The 14,711-nt window shown below is 38.0% G+C and overlaps 1 protein-coding gene across 1 annotated transcript in view; it reads left to right on the top strand.

The window, feature by feature from the left end:
* Window positions 1-14,711, top strand: part of ANO2 (anoctamin 2) — a 144,093-nt gene that overhangs the window by 73,619 nt on the left and 55,763 nt on the right. Inside the window, exon 14 of the mRNA XM_062490909.1 lies at window positions 294-377. Coding sequence (XP_062346893.1) covers window positions 294-377 — 84 coding nt within the window. The remainder of the gene's footprint in view (window positions 1-293; window positions 378-14,711) is intronic.

Here is a 14,711-nt window from a genome sequence, read left to right on the forward strand (position 1 = left end):
CATGATACTTGTCTCTTTTATGAGCTGCTCACTTGAAAAGCCTAGTAAATTTTTGTCACCTTGCTTAATTTATGCTCCAATTTGGGAAAGAAAAATTCATTTTGCAAGGGCACATGGAAGGGTTATTGATTAGGGTAGCTGGGCCAGATCTGACAGCCTAGTCCAAAAGGTGTGTGGACTTAAATCATCTTAATGGCTGTGTTTGTGAATAAGTGACCAAAATTTTTGGGGATTTCTTTTTTTAATTATAATGACGTTTGTCTGGTTTTTTGGTTTTTTTTGGTCTTTTTCAGGAGCATCCCAGGCCAGAGTATGAAACTAAACTGCTGCAGAAAAAGCTGAAAAATAAAAACATCACATCAGAAAATCCAAATGAGGTGAGATGCAGCTTACTCTTTTCATTTATGTGGGATTTGTGTTTTGTCGTGTTGTGATTATAGTTTTGTCTGTCTCTCCAACATTGCAAAAGGCACTTTTTGGTACTCTTAATTAGCCTTTTGAATTGGTAGGTGGTGCTGTGGTGAAATGCAGGCCTGCAGTGCCATTGCAGGGCTTTGAGGTCATGTCTTCCAAAGCAAAGCAATTTGCATAGAAATGGGGTTGACAGGTGGTTCAGGATCTAATCTGTAGAGTAGTGCCTGATTCCCAAGATAATCGCCACAGAATTCTTACAGCAATCCCTCTGAATGTCAGTACTTTCTGCACAATGAAAAAAGCAGCTTTTATTATGGTGATTTCATTTGCAAAGTTAACCTTGGTGTCTTTAGTCCTGCTGCAGTTACACAGTTGTGAAGTTTTAATGGCATTTCCAGGACAAATGGAAAAATAGCTGGTAGATCATTTTCAGACTGAAGCGGCTTCAGAATTTTTTATGGCTGTTTCAAACTTTTTTGAACAAGCCCTTTTTAATGAATGTCCTCTTGTAATTTGTATACTGAGGTCTATTTTCTAAACATTCACAAATTCTGTAGTCTTGGTCCATTAGGCTTGGTTAACCACTACTCATTCCCTGCATTCCATATGTGCCAGTAAAGTCAGAACATTCCAATACCATGTTCAGTTTCCAGGGAGAGAAAAAAAACCAGTTTAATTGCTTAGAGGTTGAGAATCAGTATCCAAAGTGGAGAATTTTCAAGTTTTCAGGTTTGGTCCAACAAATTTAGCTTGTGGAAGAACTTCATTATCCATTTCTTCTGCTGCCTACCACTGTAAAGTGTTTCCAGGGAATTTTTAATTTCAGTGAGCCTGCCTGTCACCTGTTGTGCTCAACCAAGCTCCACAGATGATCGTGGAAAGATTCTCAATTATTTTAGTGGACTTTTGATCTTGCCTAATAAGCAGAGACTCACAGAACACTGTGGAGTCTTGCACATTACACAGCTCTCTTGGATTTCCAAGTGAGGAATCAAAGACTGTGAAAGTCTAATAAAATAGTTGCTGGTCAGCTTTTTTTTTTTGGCTTAAAGTAAGCAGGAACTGGAAACAAGTCAGCCATTGATGCTGTAAAATATTATGATTATCTTGCTTATCTGAGGTACAGAAATAATTATAAATTAGACATGTAAGGTAAACCAAAAATAAACAGAAAAAAAACCCCAAACAAAAATCCCCCCAAACACCAATCAAAGGAGAAAACCCCACACCAATTCCCAAAAAATAACCCAAGAAGAAATGTTAAGTGAATAGGTGGGAAACAATGACATAAAGATCCAGGGCTAAAAAAGTAGGAAAAGCTCCTTTCAGACATCAAGAATGAAAAAGCTAACATGGAATATTTTTTGTCAAATTGTTTTCTGTGCTAGTGTGGGGGGAAAAAATACTGAATTTCTGAATTAGTGTTCCCCAGATTACTGAGATACATTGCAAGCAAGTGAGCAGCTTTCCATCAGTGAACGTTCTGCTTACTAATTCTGTCCAGCAAACAATTAGTCTGGGTTTGGAAGATGTGTTGCTCAAGCCCTTGTACATCAGTGTCTTATGAAACTATGAGAGCAATAGACATTGATTTGAGAACTGCAGAAGCGGGGGAAAAACCTCAACATAACAGTTCAAGTAAACTATCCTAACTGTGGAAGTGAACCATTTCATTTTGCTTTGGAAGACCCTGAAAAGTTAGACATTAAAAGTGATGAGTATTTGACACTGCAATAATTCCTCAGCCTTATTTTTGGAGGTTTCAGCCTTTTCTTTTTGCAAGATCATTAGTTCAGGAGATTTTGGATGGCAGATTAATATTTAGGCACAGGTTTCTGTGAGGTTTCTGGCTCAATATTGCTGTCTTGTTAGGTGGAAGCCAGGGTTAAGAACTTTGTCATATTACCAGGGCAGATCTAGTGGCTGGACAGGCATCAAAGTAGAGATGTGTCTGTAGTTAAAGATTCAGTTCTCCTAATTTCTTGGTTTTGTTTGAATACACAGATGTCTGTGAGGTCTCTGTCTCTTCATGTCTTGGTTGACAGTCTAATGTCATGGCATAAGTCTTTGTGAAGTTTCCTTCTGAATATTTTTAGCTAACTAGTGTAAATTAAATGCGTATCTTTTTAGGTGTGGCTGGTCGACAACTGTATTGTGCTGTGTTAATATCAAAGGACTGGCTCTGGCACTGCTGCCTAAAACTTCTCATTACTTATCTAACATGAAGTCAGAAGTCTCCAGTTCAGCAGCTGTGGCTTGTTGGGATAGAAATGATGCCAAAGTGTGGCTATTGTGAGAATACTGGTCTAAAGATTACTTAAAGGCATATATTTCTATAAAATTTCTGGCTTGTTTCCAGTATGTTAATTCCTCTGTTCCAGTGAGGAAGTGACTGGTTTTATGGCAAGAAGTAGCTTTTTATGTGCAAAGCTCTGTGTACAGTGCTTTTTTAAACTTGTCTTACTCCAGCAAGGAGTTCCTGTGAAGATAATTGGGTTATTTTTGCAATGAAGGGACAGGGGTTTGGTTAGGGGCTGCTTTTGTGATTGCAGAAGAAATGTGACACCACTTACATCCTCTCTTGAATGATAACTTGGGAATACACGTTCAGAGGAAACCATCACAGTTTTCCCTCTCTGCTGTTCAAGTCATTAACTTTAATGAGTGTGGAAGATGCCCAGCACCTGTCAGGGCCAGTAAACATATGAGTCACTCTACCCAGGCAACAAATTCCAAATCAGCCTGATGGCCCTGGCAAGGCAAAGTATGACACATCTAATGTATTACTTGTCCAGTGGGGTTTGTGTTCTAGAATACAGCTCTCATACAAAACACCACTAGGTGTGTTTCCGCTACTGGAATAAGCAAAGAACATAATTTCACCCTCCACCACCCTGTTAAGGCTGCTTGAATAAATATTTTATTGGTCATTTGGAGAGTGAGAAAGAAACTGTGAGGTCTCAAAGCGCTTCACAAGAGATTGGTATGAAATTACTCCAACAATAACACATTCAGGTTCTATTATTTCAGGAGAGAATTCATTTGCAGCTAAGAGAGTTTTAACATTTGTGTGAAATGCCTCAGATTAAGTAGCAAATAGATAAACAGACAGTCCTTCTGAATTACGATATTGATTTCAGAAAATGACAAGTTCAAAGGGACTGATTTGGGAAATCTGGAATTATCTGTCTTATAGTCAGTACTGCTATTTAATTCTTTATGGTCACATGGTATTTACAATTACATGTAGTGACAGCATAAGGGGGAATGACTTCAAACTGACAGAGAGGAGATTTAGATTAAATATTAGAATGAAATTCTTCCCTGTGAGAGTGGGAAGGCCCTGGCACAGGTTGTCAGAGAAACCCTGGCTGCCCCATCCCTGGAAGTATTGAAAACCAGCTTGGATGAAGCTCTTAGCAATGTAGTTTGGTGGAACGTGTCACTGATTATGGCAGGGGGTTGGAACTGACTGATCTTCAAGGTCCCTTCCAATCCAAACCATTCTGTGATTCTCTAACATAAAGGCTTGCAATTTATTCATGAACCCCATTGGCTCCTTTATTTGTGTACATCAAAAGGCATTTTTGTCCTTGCAGCAGACCTGAAGGATTACACACGCGTGTGCGAATGCATGTGTGATAGTACATTCATGCAAACATGGCAGATGAAAGCTTTGTAATGAAGCAATTAGTAGCATATTTTGTTTTTCTTGAATGAACTATGACACAGAAGATGTGGATAGAAATATTAAATGAATAAGGTTAAGTTACTCTATGTGCAGAGTGTTAACTGAAAATGTGATGGATATTTTCAATCTTCTGATAAGTTGTTCACTCTCTGCAGTAGTGGCATCCTCAATGGAATTACATAGAGGTCAGGAAATGAAAATTGGTCTTGTGCCTGAAAACATACAGATGGGGCTAGATCCAGCTCTCACTGGAGCTGATGGAAAGCCTTCCAGTAATTTCTGTGAGAGATGGATCAGGCCCTGACTCCCTTTCATTAAATGTCCAGCTGATCTGGCAAACATGATTCAACATCATATACATATATATGTGTGTGTGTTCTTATCTTTCCTATTTGGCAAGAAAGCGAATAACTCATTCTACATATTTCTCAAGGAAAAATTTCTTTATAGAAAAAAAGGGCTCATCTCTTGGCTTGTGTCCTGACTTGGAGCAAACCCTAGGAAATAATAGAATCTGGTATTCTGTCTTTCCTTTAATTCATTTTAAATATGCTATTAGCAGAATCAATTATCTAAATTGTTAATTCAGCTGGTAATTGAAACAAATATATTTCTTTCTGAGCCATTGTTTCAGTTAACAACTGAATTAAAGCAATTTAATTTGAAGAGGAGGACCTCTAGTGTAAAGGATGATACAGATAAGCATGAAGTAGAATTCTACAATACTAATATTTTATATATCTATTTTAAAAATTTCAACATTGTGAAACATGAAAAACAATTATTGCTAGTAGTTGATTCCCTACCAGTCTTCCATAAGCAAATCTCCCACAAGGACTAAAAACCCTTTCAGATGCTGGAGCCCATCTCTTCATTAAGTAAGTCCTTGATGAGATTAACTGAAGAAAAAAAAATATTTTATTATTTTATATATTAGCTGAAACTCTGTAGAAGAAAACAAGATAATTGGTCAAAAATACTAATTTGACCAACCAGAATTAAAAAAGAATTTTAAATATGCCCAGAGTTCTTTAACCCCTAATATTTCAGCATTTATTGAACCTTATTATTAGCATGATAGACCTATCAATTTGATACAGTATTTCTTATTGGCCAGTGTCTTTCTGGCCTCTCTCATCTCTTTACTTTGAGAAGTATCTTTCTAAGCATATGGGGTGGTCAGATGAATATGTAATAAAATATTGTTTTTTCCTTTCCAACTTATTTCTTGTATCCTTAACATTTGAAAATAAAAAATGACTGAATGAAAATAAAAGAATGGTTGAAGATGAATGAGGACACTTATGACTATAATCTTACACAGAGAATTAATCCTCTTTTTTTTGTATCGATGTTTGTTACAATTCTGGTTCTTTTAATGTTTATTTGAGTTCTAGGTTATGGAAGTTTCATACCAGAGTATTCATAAGCAGAATTTATGTCTTCAAAGGAGTACTGATATTGTCTTTTAATATGTTATTTAGATGTAGGGGCTCTTTAATTTTAGAGTACATGGCATGTGTTCAAACCTTCTCACTGTTGCTGTCTTGGAATTTGGTTATCTTTGTACAGAGCAGTATAAGAAATGCAGCTAAAAATGTCCCACTTGCTCCCTGTTCCTCTGAAAATCTACAGTGGGATTTCCTTTTTTGTATCAGAGAGATGAACCCAAGGTATGGCCACAGTGATGTGCTCCTGTGTTTGCAATTATATTCCAGCCAGACTTCAGTAGGAAATAGCTCTTCCTACACTCTCTATATGAAATAATAAAATGCTTAAAAGTGTACTATAGTAGAATATTCCAAGTGGGGAAGGCTTTCAGGATTTTATGTAGTCCAAATAACCACTCCTGTTGAAAGGTATGATCTCAATCCATGTTACTCGGGGTATTACCCAGTCAGGTGATAGAAATCTCCAAGGATGGAGATGGTAACATCTTTCTGGACATGCTCTGACTGTCCTCATTATGTAGAAGCTTCTTGTTATACCCAGCCTGACCCTGTCTGCTTTCAGTTTAAGCCCATTTTCTCTTGTACTTCCAGCATTAACCACTGTGAAGAGCCTGGCTCTCTCTTTTGTTGAGCTCCTTAACTGTGCTGAGCACTTGTTCCTCAGTTTCTCTCCCTTGGACACATTTTCTGCCTTTGACTCACATAAGTAGTGTCACTGATGTTGGCCGAAAACAGTATTTTAGATACAGGCTAATGAGTGCTGAAAAGCTGAGGTAATCACTTCCCTGAACCCACTCACTAACACAGCCCAGGTGCTGTCGAACCTCGCTGCCAGGGCACACTCCTGGCTCTTGTTTCCTGCAGACACCCAAGGGTCTTTTCACTAGAGTCACTTCTCCTGTAAGAAGTTTTCTGTCTCAAAGGTATTTGCTCTTGATGAAGTTCAGGAGCTTAGTAGAGACCTGCTCCTTCAGTCATTCCAGTTCTCTGTGGGCACCAGCTGCATGCTTAAGAAAACTGACCATCTCTTGATCCCACCCCAGCCTGATGTCATGGTGCAGGAGCAAACATTCCATCACGTCCTCCTGGTGCTTTCTGTAAGACAGGGTGATTCTAGGATACTCTAGCTCTTACAGCTGAAGTCAAGGCAAATGGCTTGGACAAGGTTCCTCTTGCCCACAGGTCCGGTCATTTTCCTCACAGAAAGCAGTCAGGTTGGTGCAGGAAATGATTCACCCCTGGTAAATCCATAATGACTCTTCACAAATACAGACCTCTCCTTATGTGTTTAGAAGGGGTTTCTTCATTTTTCAAGAGACCAAAGTGAGACTTAATTATGATTCCTTAATTTTTTTTTTGGTCTTTCTGGGAGGATGGATACAAAGTTGTTCTTTCTCCTGTTGTCAAGGCCCTTCCCTGATCTCAGTGTGCTTACACAGATGACAGAGATCAACTTGCAATAACATCAGCCTGTTCACTGATCTTCTATTCTTTTCTCCAAAGCTATAAGTAAATGAAATCACTGCTTGTCTTTTCCAAAGGAATAACTTTTTTGTTTTTTTAGGCAAAAGGTGTTAAACCAGGAATACTGGATGCTTCTTTATTCAATTGTTGGAGGCTGAACAGTGCAGATCAGAGCAAGGATTTTAGGAAAACTGTGTCTTAAGCTTGTGAGATTCTTTCTGCTAAAAGAGAAATTATAAACAAAATTAGTGGTCTCTGTCATAAGAGTGTTTTGAACCTAGAAACAAGAGAAGGCAGGGCTGCTCTTTCCTGCTCTTATTTGTGCAGCTTATTAAGATTTTGGCTGAAGGAAGCATTCTCTCTAGGGCAGTACTATAGCTTGTGTTGTTTAATCGTGGAACCCTGACCCAAGCATATGATTAAAGTTAAACACAGGCTTCAGCATCCTGGATACAATTAAATGCTGTTTCTGAATTGAGGCCTAAGCTTCTTATTGACAACATTCAAAACGATGCAGGTCTCTTTCCTATTAAACAGGGTGGAAAGACTAATTTCTATAAGTTATATTCATCAGTACATGAAATTTAGGGGAGTTCTGCCTGAGTAAGTAATAAAGCCCTTAAGTCTGCATTTACTGACTTGCGTTCTACCTTGTCAAAGACTAATAAAAGGTTGAAGTGCCACAGCAAATTTTCAGGCTGAAAAATAAATCTCCAGAAGTCTGCTGGGTTTTGTTTTAATGTACTAGAAAAACTAATAAGAAAAAAACTTAGCGTATTCTGCCCTTCCTGTGAGCTGGCGACAAACTCCTGTACTGTGCAGTATATTTTATATAACGGTATATTCTGTTGAGCACATTTATAGGATAAATTTCATGCTATGTATCTCCTACAGAAGCCCAGATTTGGGACAAAATTTACAGAAATTGGCTGTGGAAGTAACAGTCAGTTAAGTTAGTTGTTGAGAATTTTTTATTTGATGCATACTGGAATCCTGTCTGCAATTTTAAAGAAATAAACTGCATTTTCATTCAGTTCCTTTGGTTGTCCATCCCATGAAGATTGAAATTCCACAAACTCCAGGCTTAAAGACCTAAGGAACTCAGTTTGAACTGCTCAGTTTTTGCAGCTATTACCATTCTTGATTTAAAAACACTTGCCTGCTGATCTGTTGATTTTTGTGATTCACTTGATTTAGAGATATGATGGTATTGTTTTTAGAAGCCTCTTCATACTGTAGTATTTCATGTAGTAAATAAACTTGACACCAAGGGGATCAGAGGGATGGAGCAGCTCTGCTGGGAGGAAAGGCTGAGGGAATTGGGATTGTTCAGTCTGGAGAAGAGAAGGTTTGGGGGTGACCTCACTGTGGCCTTCCAGTGCCTAAAGGGAACCCACAGGAAAGATGGAGAGAGACTCTTGACAAGGGCATGGAGTGACAGGACAAGGGGCAATGGCTTCACACTGACAGAGAGCAGGGTTAGATTGGATATTGGGAAGAAATTATTCCCTGTGAGGGTGCTGAGACACCCAGCAAAGGTTTCCCAGAGAAGCTGTGGCTGCCCCATCCCTGGAAGTGTTCCAGGCTGGCTTGGATGGGGCTTTGAGGAACCTGGGCTGGTGGAAGGTGTCCCTGTCCATGGCAAGGGGGTTGAAACGAGGTGAGATTTAAGGTCCCCTTCCAACTCAAACCATCCTGTAATTCTGATGGTAATTTGCCCAGATATTTTGTCGAGTCTCCATTTCTAGAGATAAGTAAAGACTGACTGGAAAGAGACCTGAGAAACCTGCTCTAAGTGATCCTGCTCTAAACAGGATGTTGGACTATAATGATCTCCAGAGGTCCCTTCCAGCTACAGTTGTTGTGCAATTCTGTGAAATGCAGGACAGAAATTATTCAAACACATGCAGACAAATTGGTTTGACCACAATAGGCATATTTTGAAAGAAAATATAATTTGAACCTTACTTAGAAGTACTTGAGCAATGGGACAAAATGTAGCTTGGGTTTACTAAAGGCAGATTAATAACCATACCATCTAAACTTGTGTGTTTGATTAATGATATCATGGATACCCTACAGAACAGAAATGTAGTGTACTTCAGTAAACCAAAACAGTATTCCACAGGGATAATATAATGCATTTACTAAGGTATTAATCAGTATCTTTCACTCTGGCTGACTAGAAAAGTGTTTGTAAGAATTTTCATTTCAAAGAAAAAGAGAAAAATCTGGCTTTCAAGTAGCTGATTTGGTAATGCCAGTACAGTGCCTTCTATGCGCTGCTGTTTAATGCCCATCCTTCTTGCCTTCATCCTTCTTGTGCTTTCTCCTTGATGCCATAATTTTCCATCGTTCATTTTTCCCCCAATTTTTAAAAAAGGTATTACAGAGTTGTGAATATATTCCTTGAAGGAATATAATATATAGAGTGGGAAACTTTGCAGATGATCTGTTCATTTTGTGCAGGTCTAAAGCTTTAGAATGTAGATAAGTTATGTTCTTGACAAATTTTTGTTTGACAATTATATAACTAAATATATCTAAATATAAGAAAATACATTTGTTTCTTGGATATATTTCCCCCAGGTTTTTTCAGTTATGGAAACAAATACATCATGGCTGGGTTCTGCCACTTTGTTCATCAGGATTTAAAAGGCTGCCATATTAAAAAAGCAAAAATTCCACCTACTTTCATTTATTCCAATATATAATTAGGTCCTTTTCCCTCTAAGAGCTAAACCAGAGAATAACCCAAACATTAATGACAATTTTTGCTGGTTAGTTTCTCCTCATGGAAAGGAAAATCTAGAGGAGGTTCAGAGAGACAAAAACTGAATCAGAAAATATGAAGTCAAGCAAAAATTTAACTAGCTTTTTAACAGTCTGAAGAAAGAAGAAATAAAGCAAGCAAGCAAGCAGACAATTTATTCCAGAATAATTAAGATGGGATAGCAAAGCATACATCTAAGGCATAATTTAAAAATTATGTTTGGATTTTTTGGTTTTTCAAGTGTATTTTCCTAGGTTTGTACTGCATGATAAGAGATTGTCTAAATGGGTTGATATGGAAGCTGGAGCATTGCCAGCCTGATAAATACTGAGTTAGAAGCAGGATCCAAATCTAAGGCCATGAAAACATATCATGAGAGAATAAAAACAATCATAAGCTTTTGAGAAAAGGATTAATTAGGAACAACTTACAGAACTTCGGGAACATGAGGTCATAAGCAATGCAAACTGGACTGTTCAAAACCCATAGCTGTGTAAATAGTGAAGAATGAAGAAAATTTGCTGTGGCTGCCCCATACCTGGAAGTGTTCTAGGCCAGGCTGGATGGGGCTCTGAGCAACCTGGGATAGTGGAAGGTGTCCCTGCCCATGGCAGGGGATTGGAACAAGATGGTCTTCAAGGTCCCTTCCAACCCAAAACATTACATGATTCTAGGATCCTGCTATCACTCTCTTGAGTCAGTTCTATCTGAGTTTTGGGGCATTTATTGCAGGATAATGGGATGTGGTGTTTAAATTGATTTGATTTTTATGATCAGTTGCCTTGTCTGCAATATTAGTCGGACTAATGGGATGAGTCACTTCCACTTGGGTAAATATTCTAGTTTATGGAAGCAGCACTTATGACATCCTGGAAGAAATCTGAGACAGAAGGACCTTAGGTGGTCAAATTGTTAGTGATGCACTGCTGTTGTAACTCATGCTCCCTTCAAAGTATGCCCAAAAATATGAGGCATGATCAGAGCTCTTCACATTCCTGCTTCCTAGATATTCAGTGGAGCAATCAGGATTGGGAGAAGCTCCTGACTGTTGGCAAAGATAATTATCATCCTTCATATGATACCTAATGGCAAGATCAGTTTGAATGGGAAATGAGTCAGTCAGCTGCATTCAGAAGGGTTTGGAAGGGAAAATAACCATATTGAGGTTCAGGCATTGTTTTAAATCCCTGCATGGCTTTTGGTGAGAGGAAGTATTTCTTTCTGGCAAGCAAAATGAAATCCAGTCAGAAAAATGAAACTTCAACAAGGAACACTGGCAAGGCTACACTGAAAATATGGAGACTCCCAAGTTTACAGCAAGCAGGTTTCTCCACTTTTCCCATTTTGCTCCAGGAGCTCTGTTCAGAGACAGAGCCATTCTACAGGAGCACAAGCTAAATGTGAAACAGCCCTTAGGAATGGCCCAGTGCATTAATTTAGAAATGAAACTCATGAAGGATTATTTCAGCTGGAAAATAGTTGGGGTCCATGCCACATACCACAGTAGTTCCCTGCCAAGCCAGACAAGTGCGTTGGCTGCAATTTTGTTAGGAGGAGAAACCTGGAGTCACTACCAGATGCCACAGTGTTGATGCCAGTGGAGAACACTGGCTTAAGAGATGCAATGCTCCTTCTGCAGTCTCAGAGGGTCTGTGTTTGGCCTGCTTTTAGGGAGGGATGCTGCTCTCCACAGGCTTGAGGTAGAACACTAGTTACAGGTGTCAGGATTGCAGGCTGGGGGATAAATGGAATTAAAGTAATTTTGATTTTATATATGGCTATGCTTTCAAAAGAACTTAAGCATCTTTGTACAAGGTGAACAAAGAGCTGAGCCTTTTGTGTGCTTTCAGAAGTACAGACAATATCAGGAAGGACATAGTCTAATGCTTTGAAAAAGGGAATGGATACAGAAATAACGCTATTTCAGGCACCTATTTCACACTGGTTTCTTTGTCACAATATAACACAACCACTTACTGTCTGTAATAAACCAGTATCTAGTAATACTCATTTTCATCTAAAATTATTAAAATTGCAGCATTTAACATTTTTATTTAAGTTCAGTTTATTTATTGGATTGCTGCTATAATTCACCTGGTTAACTTTCTTTTGCTTACCTGTTAAGGCAAAGGTACCTCTGGTTCTTTTGTGTCCCTCTTTCTCTAAGTCTCAAACAAGAACCTCATACATTAAGGTGTCTGTCTACAATTGAAAATAAGGTAATTCTTATTGGCTATGTCAATTGTATGAAATCTTTAAAAGCAACAAGTTGATAAAGTCATATAGTTGTGAGTTATTTCAACTAAAATTATATTGAATAGTAGGCCAAAATTTCTTCAGGCTATAGCTGGGTTTTTTTCCTTTTAGTAACAATACTGAGAAGTTAAGGGAAGTTCTTTTCAAAACTAACAAATCTAATGTGGTCAGGGTCTAAATGCAGGCAAGACTTCAGTTTTCTTGAAGTTCTGCTTATAAAAACACACTGAAAATGCTCATATAGAAAGATTTAATATGAATTAATAAGATCATTGAGCTCGTGTAGTGCTACTTTCCTTTAAGGAGGATTTTAAAAGCAATCAGAATACTAAAATGCAGTGGATCAAAAAAGATTGTGCAGCAAAGAAAACTATACCTTGGGAGAAAGAATAAGAACAAGAATAAGAAATAGCTGTTAAAAGTCCAGTTTGAACTAAATTTTGCGAAGGAACTTTTTTAAAAAGTAAGGAAAAAAAGAATGAAAACCAAAGTGAAGAATCCCAAAGAAACTGTAGATGCACATAGACAGAGAATAAAAAAGGGATGGAGAAGTATGGGGTCTGTTCAGTAGGACTGATTTTAAAGGTAATCTAGTTATGGTACTAAAATTAATCAGAGCTGTAGGATGATATAGGTTAGGCAGGATGTCTTGAAACCTTCCAGTCCACTCACCTGATCAAAGCAAGGCCAACTTTAGAACAGTTTGCTTAAGGCCTTGTTCACTCACATTTTTACAGTTCCCAAGGATGGAGACTTCCAGCCTTTCTGAGGAATGTGCTGCAGTATTGGCCTAACCTCACTGTAAGGGGTTTCTGTGGTCTTTGTCTGGAATTTTCCCTCTTGCAACTTGTGTTTGTTGCTTCTTAACTCATCACTCTGCACTTCCAATAGGATTCTGACTCTGTCTTCCCTACGCCCTTCTCCTAGACAGTTTTCAACAGCAGCTGCATCTTGAGCCACTGTTTTTAAGGCTGAACAAGTTCATTCCTTTAAGGCTTTCCTTCTAGGTCAAGCTACGTCCCCACAACTAGCCATCCTGATGCTTACTTTATGCTTAACTTGTCCCTGGATATAAATTGCTTTCTTTTACTTCCAAAGGCCTTTAGATGCAGTCTCGGAGGAGGTAAATACACTCCCCAAATCCAGGCTGTTAATGAATATTTTCAACTGTATGTGTTTGGGTATCAGTTTTTGAAGGACAGCAAGCTGTCATCCCAAACAGGGTAGCTGTGCTCTGAAATGTGCCATATATATATGACAGAGATAAGCTGGTAATGTTTAATGTAAAGGTCTGTGGTTGACACAACTGAAAGGCCTTGCATTGAAACAAAGCAGTTGAAACAAAGACCAGCAAGAAAACAAAAATAGTTGACTCTATATCAACATGAAATGCAAGGTGATTTGGAAGCATAGTATGTGTTTTTACTGTTTAATACCATAGAGGAAAATTCAAACAAGGTAGAAATACATTTACCACTTGAGGGAAGTACTGTACCAGCAAATGTGATAAGAAAGATCCTACTTTTAGAAACTGGAGTATCACAATATTGCCGTGGTTTTCACAACCTGACTAATAACATGATTGAAAGTTGCTCGAAAGTTCTTAAGCCAATTAGCATTATCTTTTCATTATTAAATCAGCCACAGCTTGTAGATTTAATTGCCCCATTTTAATTTCTAGGGCTTGTACTTCATACTGACAGACGGCAATGCGCACACTAAGTTTTATGTGGTGAGGAGAAAAGTGTTTTATAGGGAATGTAAAAAGCTCTTATGGAACGGAGAGGTATTCCTTAATTGGGTTGTATATCATCAGGGTTTTAATAAATTTGATTAAGGGCCTGATTATGCTATCCCTTCTCCAGAGCTGTTACTGAAGTCAAAGGGAGAGCTACAAATGGAAAGCTTGCAAGACAAAGTCCTGGCATGAGAGAACATTAAGGAAAGCTTTATCCTGGAAAGCAGACTCATATCATCTGTATTTATCACAGCATTAAAAGTAGATATTTATAAAAGGCTTTCAACATCTCAAACCCATCATTATCCATATATTAGAAGTTACTGTCTTTGCCTTAATTGTTCAATGGAAATTTGTGGCCGAAGTCCATCAAAGTGGAGGGTTGTTGGTTTATTTCACCCAATTTAGAGACAGGCTGTTAGAGACTGTGATTGTGCAGCCAGAAGAACCTTTGGAGATTTTGATTAAAAAAAAGGCTATGAACAAAGGATGTTAAAAGTTGAAGATTTTCATAAGCTTTTGCATGTACATGATTTTAACACTAATATTGCTAACTGGGGCCAGTCACAGCAGTAAAATTAACAGAATATAGAAGGAATAAGATCTGTGAGTCATAAGGATTGTATCAAGACTTGAGAGCTTCGTGTAATTTACTGAGACAGTTTATTTTTGAAGAGGAAAATGGCACAATCAATATGCATTTGATTTCAAGGGTATTGATTCCAGATTTTCCTCTAAAATTTAGTTAAGTAAGCTTTTTACTCAATGGCCTTCCTTTATAGGGTTGTTTATGAGAATATGGAGCTTCTCAGAAGAAAAAGTGTAGAAATAGTTCTCCTTATTAGTATTGTATGTCTATATTTTAAGAGATTTCATGTGAAAAGTAAGTTGGCAGTGAATTATCTTGAAGTACATAGTTAGTTT

Source organism: Cinclus cinclus, chromosome 4 (genome assembly GCF_963662255.1).
Source record: "Cinclus cinclus chromosome 4, bCinCin1.1, whole genome shotgun sequence".
NCBI classification, from domain to species: Eukaryota; Metazoa; Chordata; class Aves; order Passeriformes; family Cinclidae; genus Cinclus; species Cinclus cinclus.